Source organism: Anser cygnoides, chromosome 16, assembly GCF_040182565.1.
Source record: "Anser cygnoides isolate HZ-2024a breed goose chromosome 16, Taihu_goose_T2T_genome, whole genome shotgun sequence".
Taxonomy (NCBI): Eukaryota; Metazoa; Chordata; class Aves; order Anseriformes; family Anatidae; genus Anser; species Anser cygnoides.
Genome location: NC_089888.1, coordinates 1,233,899 through 1,243,313, shown reverse-complemented (window position 1 = coordinate 1,243,313; position 9,415 = coordinate 1,233,899). Strand labels below are relative to the sequence as shown.

Below are 9,415 nucleotides of genomic sequence, written 5' to 3'. Positions count from 1 at the left end.
GCGGGTTCTGTCACACACACCACCGGGGGGGGGGGGGGGGGGGGGGCGCGGTCCTGTCACGGCTGAGGGGAGGTGGGGGGGGGGGGAGAGGGGCGGGGGCTTGCGCGGTACTGCGCGTGCGCGCCCCGCTCCGCCCACGTGACCGCGGCGCCACGCGGCCGCGCCTGCGCGTTGCTGCCCCGTGACGTGCGGCCGCGCGCCGCCGGCGGAGGGGCGCGGGGGCGGGGGCGGACGGGAGCACCGGGAGCGGCCCCGGCCCTGTCCCGGTCCCGGTGCTGGGCCCGGCCCGGTATGCGCCCGGGGACATGGCCCGGCGGAGCCCGCCCCGCAACGGCGTCGGCGGCCACGGTACGGGCCGGGCCTGGCGGCTCCGGTAACGCCCGGTAGAGCGCCGGTAACGCCGGCATCGGGCCCCTCGGGGGCACGGGGGGGGGCCGGCCCCGGTGTGTGAGGGGGGCGCACGGAGCCTCTCGGGAGGGGCGGGACCGGGATGAGGGGGTACGGGGGGGGTCCGCCGCGGGCAGCGCCCGGTACCGGGGGCAGGACCGGGCCCGGCCCCTGCCGCCGCCGCCCCCAGCCCGGGGCCCAACCCCGCTGAGTCCCCCCCCCGCTGAGTCCCCCGAGCTCCGGGACACGGGGCCCGAGGCACCCCCCAAGGCCGGGAGGTGCGTACCGGCGGCCGGTAACGGGCTGTGAGGGCAGGCGGCCAGAACCGGGGCGCCGTTCCGCCGGGGGACCCCCGCGGGGCTGCCCCCAGCCCGGTAACGTGCCCCCCCCCCCCCCCCCCCCCGGGCCCGATTTCTGCTCCCGGGGCTTCTGCGGAGCGGCTGGGAGGGAACCCCGGGGTCTGGGGGTGTCCCTGAGGCTGTGATATCACCGGGGCTGGAGCATGCGATTTTGGGTTGTTTTCACCCAAAAAGCGCCTAAAAAGCGGCGTTTTGGGGCAGGGCGGCAGCCTTGGATCCTGCCCCCGGTGCCGCCCAGCACGCAGCCCCCGGAGGTGCCCTGAACGCCCAGCGGCAGCGGGCACGGACTTGATCCCCCCCCCCCGGGGGGCTCATCTCGATCCCCCCGCCCCGCACCCCCCAGACAAGTTCCTTCTCCTCGTCCCTTTGGGTCCCGGGAGCGAGTCCGTCGGAAAAGGCCCTGGTAACGGCGGCGGCGTTCCTCCTCACGGGGCTTGGGGGAAGCTCCTGAGCTCGGGACACCGGGAGGCTCCCGGCTGCACGAGGCTGCGGCGACAGGTACCGGGGGCAGCATGAAGCGGCTCCTTCCTCGGCCCCCCAGGACACGCTGCCGTGTGCCGTACGGGCACCTAACCCCCGGGGAACCCGCGGGGAACCCGCCCGGGGTGCGCTCTGTGCGTGCTCACCGCCCCGCTGCCCACACGCCGCACGGGACAGCGGTGCTGCTTCGTGTGATCCCGGTGGTCCTGCACCTCCGCCAACAGCCGGCAGCTCGGTGCGTGCTGGGAGGAAAGCCGGCGGGCTGGCGGTGCCCGGAGCTGCTGTGAACTTCCCTCTGCGTGACCGCCGCCGTTGGTGCCGATTCTCAGACGTGTCCCCATCCGGCAGCACCCGGCTGGGACTCGGCAGGGACACCGGGATCCGCTCTTAGGCAACACCTGGCGGCTGAGTCGGCCTCGTGTGGGGCGCAGGGAGCTGCACCGGGGGCTCCTGCTGCCCTCACGGCCCGGAGATCTGCTGGGGGCGAGGGCGAGCGGCCGTGCCGGCAGCGTGCTGGCATCCCGGGGGAGGCGCCGGGCAGCCGGGAAGCAGCACAGCGCCCGGCGTGCTGAGCCCACGCTGCTGGCGGCAGGGCTGGCCTGCTGTGTCCCTGTGCCACCTCTCCCCTGTCCTCTCGCTGCCGCGAGCGGGCGTTCCCCCTCTGGCCCCAGCCGCTCCCCGTTTCACGTGTCCGTGACCGCCTCCCCGTGCTCTTCCCCGCAGACTTCGACGCGAAGAAGAAAAGGAAAGTGGCGGAGATCTACCAGGCTCTGAACAGCGACCCCATCGACGTGGCCGCGCTCAGGCGGATGGCGATCAGCGAGGGGGGGCTCCTGACGGACGAGATTCGCTGCAAAGTGTGGCCGAAGCTGCTGAGCGTCAACACGGACGACCTGCCCCCCCTCCCAGGTACGGAGCAGCCCGGCAGGGCTTGGAGGCTCTGCCTCGCCTTCCCCCTGTGCACATTTCCCCCCCCAAGCCCACGGGGGAAGGGGATTTGTGCTGCGGAACGAGCACCGCGGCCTCACAAGCTCCGTGTCCTACCTGAGCGGCAGAGCAGGAAGCGCGCAGCTTCCTAAAACAACGTTCCCATTGTGCTGCAGGGGCGTTGTTATCTGTAGGGACGGTGCTAGAAACAAATTTGCTCTCGATGTGGTTCTTGTGGCCTCGTGCAGCTGGCTGGCGTGCGCTCGTTAATCAGTAGCGAAGTATCAGACTTAATTTCTGTCCTTCCAGCGCTGAGGCAGCCGTGCCGTGGCCTGGCGGGCTGGAATACCCTGAGGCGTCCCTGCCGGGCGTAGCTGAAAGAGTTTGCACGAAGCTCGCGTGGCGTTTGGTCAGAAGGGAAGCAGGGAAACCGTCCTTCCCGAGGGGACGGCTGCGTGGCCTCCCCAGCTCCTCGTGCAGGAGCTCGAGGTGGAGCCCCGCAGCTCCCACGGTCGCTGTCCCCGGGGACAGATCTCACTGGTAGCGCTGAGCCTGAGGCCGTGCAGGAGCGTGCGGCCCCCATCAGCAGCTGGGTGATGCTCACTGATCAGAGCTGCTGCAGGACGGCATTTCATTTCATTTCATTATTTTATTTTATTTCATGTGCCAGCAGAGGTAACTTAGTACGCCAGCAAATTCTTTTCCCTTCTGTTTTAGCCATCGCAGCTACCAAGGGCTGGTTTTTTTTCCCCCCGGATTTCTTCTTTCAGTGAACCGTTTGTCGTGGTCTCCGCAGCGCGGCGTGCCTCGCTGCTGAGCCACTGTGAGCCTCGCAGCAAGGCTGGAGCTAAGATGCTTCCAGGGGCTCTCCCAGCACCCATCCTGGCACCTCTGCACCGCTGTGTGTTAACCACCTTCCTCTCTTTCCAGCAGGAAAGGAGCTGCGAGAGGACAACAAAGATTACCAGCAGGTGTTACTGGACGTGCGGCGCTCCCTGCGCCGCTTCCCCCCAGGTGAGAGGGGCCCGCGGGGGCCAGAGAGGCTGACTGCAGACAGCCGTGGTGGCAGAGCGGTGATCAGAAGCCTTGGTGGTTGGTGATCAATTGCTGGTTTAAAGCGGTCTCAAAGCCAGGTTTCCCTCCGTGCCTCGTGCAAAGATCACAGCGAGCCCCTAGCCTTCGGAAGCAGAATGCCTCTGCAGTTGTTTAGTTCTGCTGGGTGCCCTGCTGCGCTATTTATAAAACCTGTAATCCAGCAGCTATCTAGCTGCAGAGCAGTCGTTATTTCTGGCCAGAATCTGCTTCCCCCTTCTGCTGCCTTTATTTTGCATAAACAGTTGATTCACTGCGATTCTCCGAGCGCAGATACTGCGTGCGAGCCCGACTCCTGAAGGGTCTGCTGGTATTTTTTTATTTTTTTATTTTTGCCCTTGAATGGCAACCTCCTGCCTATTTTTAGAAGCATCAGTGAAGTGGGGGAAAAGGAGAACTTTGTCGTTGCGGGATCTCCGCTGGGACTTTCTGCTTGGCCTTTGGGCATTTTATCTGTTGACAGGGGCTGCCAGAAACCGGCTGCAGCTGTGCATGGCAGGAACAGTGTTTTTCCCGTGACATCCTGTCCCTAAACACATGTTGTTAGCAGAAGACCAATATAAAACCGTGATGATTGAGGCCTCGCAATCTGAGGCAGCTGGCACGGTTTCTGTGAAAATGGGTCCTGCCTAATTTTTTCTAGAGCCCCTGGGAAATTAAAAATGATTAAAATGTCCTCAGCAGCGCTGGCTGTGCCGTGCGATTCGATCCTCGCAGCGCTGCACAAACATCTGTGAACCCTCCCGTCTTCCGGGGTGACATCTCCGCAGGTAGGGGCCCTGCAGCTCCCGGGATTACCCAGGCTGACGACTGGCCGGCGGAGTTTTGGGAGCGGGATTAGGAATCTGGATCTCTTTGTGCTTGTTTCGCCCCCCCTCCCTCCCCGTTGTACCACAACCTTCGTGACAGGCAGGCGGATAAACGTGCCGCGGGCCCTCTCCTCGTGCCCCGCAGCGGGTGCCGCGGCCCGTCACCCTGTTGCTGTCCCCGCAGGGATGCCGGATGAGCAGAGGGAAGGGCTGCAGGAGGAGCTCATCGACATCATCCTCCACGTCCTCAAGCGCAACCCCCAGCTGCACTACTACCAGGGCTACCACGACATCGTGGTCACCTTCCTCCTGGTGGTCGGCGACAGGCTGGCCACGGCTCTGGTGGAGAAGCTCTCGACGCACCACCTCAGGTACCGGGGGGGAGAGAGGAGCTGCTGCGAGCCCCGGGGGGGCTCACGGGGGGCCATGGGGGCAGAGGGGGCTGTCCCGGAGAGTGGCACAGGAGCCTGCGAGGCACAGCCCCGGGCTGGGGCCAGCACCCGTCGTGTCCGTCCCCAGAGGGGTGCTGCGTGGAGCAGCGTGGCCGCGCGAGAGCACGTGGACTTGCAGGGAGCTGTGCTCTGGGGAAGGGGTAATTGAGGGCTGTCAGTTAATTTATATCATCTCCTGAAGATGAAGCAGCCAGCGCGCATGAATTATTCATAGTTCCCTGGCGCTCTCTCCTGTCAGGGCCTCTCTGGCTCCCAGGGCTCAGGGCAGCGCTTCCCACTCAGAGCCCTGGGCAGTTCTGCGCTGGACGTGTGGTCTGTCCAGCCGGCGTCCCGAGCCCCAGGGTTGGTGCTTCTCCTGTCTGTGCGCTGAAACGGGAAGGAGCCCTCAGCCAGGGAGTGCTCTGGAGGGATCCTCCCCCTTCTCCCAGACGGCCGGTTGGGTTTTGGGTGCTGGAAAGGCTCTAGGGCTCACACATACCGCAGAGAAAGAAGTGTCAGCTGGCACCAAGGCGAAAATCTGGGTGCAGATCTGTGCACGCCAGGCCTTTGGATCCCAGATCTTTGTGCCCATATCAGTAGGAAGGGGGCAGTCCCAAATACAGAGAATTTCCCGGGACTGGAGGCCACCCCTCCAGCAGAGCTGTTTATTGCAAGTACGTTTATTTACTTTCTGGCTTCCTCCCCGGAGGAGAGCTCGCTGACCTCATCGCTTGACGAGAGTTCTTTTTAAATCTTTCCCCAGGGATTTTATGGACCCAACGATGGATAACACCAAGCACATTTTGAATTACCTGATGCCCATCATAGACCAGGTGAACCCCGAGGTGCACGACTTCATGCAGAGGTACGCAGAGCTTCCCGCGGAGCCTCCCAGCTCTGCCCTGCCGCCCTCCCGGTACTGCTCCCGGGGCCAGTAAACCCCAGCACTGCACCAGCAAACCCCAGCACTGCGCCAGCAAACCCCAGCACTGCGCCAGCAAACCCCAGCACTGCACCAGCAAACCCCAGCACCACCGTGGCTTCGGAGGGAGTTAACAGCTGGCCCACCGCTGGTGGAACAGGCCAAAGCCACGTGGCGCTCTGCTTCCAAGCAGACCCAAACGTATCCTGCCTGTACCGAGGGTTTTTAAATGGCATCTTCACCCCAGCGCTCCCTGCTGAGAAAGCTGGGGGCCGCAGATCGTGCCATACAAAGCTGCCACAGCTGCTTCGTCTGCCCGGGTTTGTGACTGCTGTTGCCTTTTTGTAGTTCGTTGTGGTTCTGGGGACAGTTCCCAGGTTGTGCAGCAGGGACACAGGAGCGTAGTCTGGGCAGAGTAAAGCAGAAGCAGGGAGGTAAGTTGGAAGGTTCAGTCCAGAGTCCTTTCTGGGCAGGTCTCTGTTACGTTTCATGGCCAGAACAGCCAAGCCTGATTGCAAATTCCCAGAAACTGGTTAAGTTTTAGGTTGGAAAAGAATCTGAAAAGTTGACCGTGCTTCCAGATGTTGGGTGTCACCAGGCCAGGGTGCCAGATAACGATGTCAGGGACGCACATCAGGGTGCTCCCGAAAGCAGACAGCTTGGTCCTTCACCATGGCTGCACCCCGCCCTGGTGGGGCTGCCCTAGGCTGGACGTGAGACGAGCAGTGGAAGCACTTTGCCTTGGGCTGGCAGAGGCCGGCGGATCTGCGCTGAGCTCCAGATGCTGCGCTGACAGCCAGGGCTGTCTCCCGGGAGCGGAGGCACCGTGCAGGGACCTCCCAGGACAGTTTGAGCGCTGCTTTGGGGCTGCCCTAACAGCGTTCTCTCCCCGCAGTGCCGAAGTGGGAACCATCTTTGCGCTCAGCTGGCTGATCACCTGGTTCGGGCACGTTTTGTCCGACTTCAGGCACGTCGTGCGATTATACGACTTCTTCCTGGCTTGCCACCCCCTGATGCCCATTTATTTTGCTGCTGTGGTAGGTGCTGGCTGGAGGGACGGGGGTGGGTTAACCGCACCACCGTGGGGTGCTGGGGGGCTGCCGAGGGTAAAACCGCCGCCCTGCTGTGCCCTGTCCCGGCAGGGCAGAGCATCCCCCTCGAGGAAGGGCAGGTCTTCCAGACAGGAGTGAAATCCTTTTTCTCTTCTGGCTCTGAAGCGTGTGCCGGCGGGTGACAAGGAGTCATCCCTGCCTCCCTGGCTGCGCTCAGGGCTCTCGGTCCTCTCTGCAGATCGTGCTGTACCGGGAGCAAGAAGTTCTGGACTGCGAGTGCGACATGGCCTCTGTCCACCACCTCCTGTCCCAGATCCCGCAGGACCTTCCTTACGAGACCCTGATCAGCAGAGCTGGGGACCTCTTTGTCCAGTTCCCTCCATCCGAGCTCGCCAGGGAGGCGGCGCAGCAGCAGGCTGAACGGTGAGCGCAGGGGGCACGGGAGCCTCTGTGTCCCGCGCGTTCCCCCGGCTCTCCTTGGTGGAGGGAGCGCTCCTCGTCCTCCTGGGGCGCTCCTCGACCCTCTCCTTCTCTTGCAGAACCGCGGCTTCCACTTTTAAGGACTTTGAGTTGGCGTCAGTGCAGCAGAGGCCGGACACTGTGTTGAGACAGCGCTTCAGGGAGCGGCTCCGAGGGGAGGAGCGGACAAAATCCATCTTGACAAAGCCCAGGACCAACCGCTTTGTCAAGCTGGCGGTGATGGGGCTGACGGTCGCGCTGGGAGCAGCCGCCCTGGCCGTGGTGAAGAGCGCGCTGGAGTGGGCACCCAAGTTTGAACTGCAGATTTTCCCCTGAAGCCGGGGGACGTGTCCTTTCCCCGTCTCCGCGTCCCGCGCCGATACGGGGCGGCGTTTGCTGAAAGGACGTGTCTGGAAGCGACCTGTCTCAAGTTTTCTATTCTCGGCCTTCGCAAGAGACTGGTGGGAAGCAGCCCGGGAGGATCGCTCCCCGCGCCGACGCTCGCCTCGTCCGGCTCCTCCGGCTCTGCGCAGGTGACCACGAGTGGGGAGCCGCGCCTGGGCTTTGCCGAAGCGATCCCACGGCCTCCGTCGGGGTTGCTCGGTGGGAGTGAGGGCAGATGCTCGCCTGGAGGAGGGCGTCACAGCAGGGTTATGGTGTGTGTGTGTGTGCGCGCAGGGGCGAGGGGCTCTTACACTCCTGAGGAGCCCTCTGGCTCCACCTCCCCTCCCGCTGCCGGTGCTCCTGCCTTCTCTCACATCCGCCAGTGCTCCGACCTTTCCCTTTCCTTTAGGCACCTCTGAGTAGAGGCAATCCTTTCCCAGCACCCTGCCGTGAGGCCGTCTCCCATGCCTAACACTCCGTGACTCCGTTTGCTTCCTCATCCTTGCGGTCTGGTCAGTTTGCGGGGCAGAATGGCAGGGGGCAGGGGACGGGGGCACGTCCGCAGGACCGCTGGAGGGAGCGGGGTCCTGCAGGAGGTGAGACGAGCATCCCTCATCCACTAGCACTCACTGCAGACTCTCACAGCTCTGGGAGCGGGTTCTGAAGTGGAGAAAGGCTTTTTCTGCCTTTTCAAACAGTTTGCACAGGACAGAAGTCATCAGTGTAGGAGCCTGTCACAATTCTCCCCCACGAACTGATCAGACCAGCATCACCCACCGGGATAACGTGAGGGATTTCCCGGGAAGAGCACCCCGACCCCTGCATCCCCCGACCCCTGCCTGTCCCCCAGCAGCCTGGCTGCTCCCTGCCCGCCGGGGAAGCTCAGCAGCACTCCTAAAGAGCTCCCTGCCCCCCCGACACAAAGCCAACAGACACTATCTGCCTCTACCTCTCCCCCGAGCTGCTAAACCCTCCCGCAAGTGCCCTTACCTGCCCCGTGCCGCTTCCCCCCCAGCTGCCTGCCCCCGCTGCCCCGTGCCCAAAGCCGTCTGTGCCATGCCCAGGGGCTGCACGCCTGAAAAAGGCAGTCGGTGTTGGTTTAAAGAGCTGCAGGTTTCTGGTTACGGAAGAAAACTCTCGCCCTGCGAGGCTCAGCACCCTCCCGTCCCCGGCCACCTGTGTGGGAATTCATCACCACGCCGTGCGTCGGGTGGCTCTGGGGGCTCACCTGGTGCAGGTTGGGGAAGCGGGACCCGTTCCCTCACCCGTGGTGGTGTCCGGTGGCCGTGCCCGTGGCTGGCTCGTGCTGGGGCTGTCCCTGCTGCTCCTGAGGGCTGGGGGCAGCCCGGGGGGGCTCTCCGGTCCCGCGGCCGAGGGCAGCAGGGTGCGATCCTGCACGCACCGGGGCCAGCCAGGCACGCAGCGGTGAGGGGGGCAGGCTGTGACTTAGCACTTTAGAAATTCGTGGTACAGGAGAGTTTGTGGTGGCCGTGCCATGAGCCGGGGGTGCTGCCGGGGGCCCTGTCCCCCGCCGGGGGCCCTGTCCCCCACCCGGGGCAGTTCAGGACCCCCTGCCCCCCAGCTGAGGGGCAGCTCCCGCAGCCCCGCGCGCTGCCCACCCTGCACTTTAGTTCCTGCGTTGTCCGGGGGCGGGAGGTGGTCTCTTGGGGTGCTTCAGTTACTCTGTACAGACTTATACATACCTGTGTAAATGCAGATTTGTACAAACCCTCTAACTGTAAAATAAACACTTGCTAAACACGTTTCCTTCTCCTTGGGCAGGGGCAGCGCCGACCCCGCAGCGCGTGGGAAGAGGAGCAGGAGCAGCAGAGCCAAAGGCGGCTTCTGTGCTGCTGCCAGGGCTGGGGGGACGCCAGGTCCCGCTCGTGCCGTGGGCTCGCCGTCCCCGCGCCAGCGGTGCCACGGGGCTGGCAACAGCCTGGCCCAGCAGCCCCCGTGCAGCCGGGGCAGGAGGAGATCCCGGCGCTGCCCGGGCACGGTGCCGCTCGGCATCGCCGCGGGGCCGGGGCCGTGTTTACCAGCGAGGCCGGGGTTATTTTTATCTTGCCCCGACTTCCTCTCGAGAAGCGATTTTCTTAACAGTGCTCGCAGT

The 9,415-nt window shown here is 64.3% G+C and overlaps 1 protein-coding gene across 2 annotated transcripts; it reads left to right on the top strand.

Annotated features, from left to right (window-relative positions):
• Positions 1–180: 180 nt before the first annotated feature.
• On the top strand, positions 181–9,066 carry TBC1D20 (TBC1 domain family member 20). Of its 2 annotated transcripts, none has more exons than XM_048050677.2 (8): positions 181–348; positions 1,950–2,135; positions 3,084–3,167; positions 4,239–4,425; positions 5,249–5,350; positions 6,303–6,444; positions 6,698–6,882; positions 6,999–9,066. In XM_048050677.2, the coding sequence occupies exons 1-8, from the start codon at positions 306–308 to the stop codon at positions 7,252–7,254; spliced, it is 1,185 nt and encodes a 394-aa protein (XP_047906634.1). In that variant the 5' UTR covers positions 181–305; the 3' UTR covers positions 7,255–9,066. The 2 variants fall into 2 exon arrangements, with proteins under 2 accessions (XP_047906634.1, XP_047906635.1); XM_048050678.2 differs by having other exon boundaries at positions 182–348; positions 3,087–3,167.
• Positions 9,067–9,415: the final 349 nt, after the last annotated feature.

Coding starts and splice junctions, on each gene's coding strand:
- TBC1D20 (XM_048050677.2), top strand. CDS start 306: ATGGCCCGGCGGAGCCCGCCCCGCAACGGCGTCGGCGGCCACG. Junction 349..1,949: donor CAACGGCGTCGGCGGCCACG/GTACGGGCCGGG, acceptor TCTTCCCCGCAG/ACTTCGACGCGAAGAAGAAA. Junction 2,136..3,083: donor CGACCTGCCCCCCCTCCCAG/GTACGGAGCAGC, acceptor CTCTCTTTCCAG/CAGGAAAGGAGCTGCGAGAG.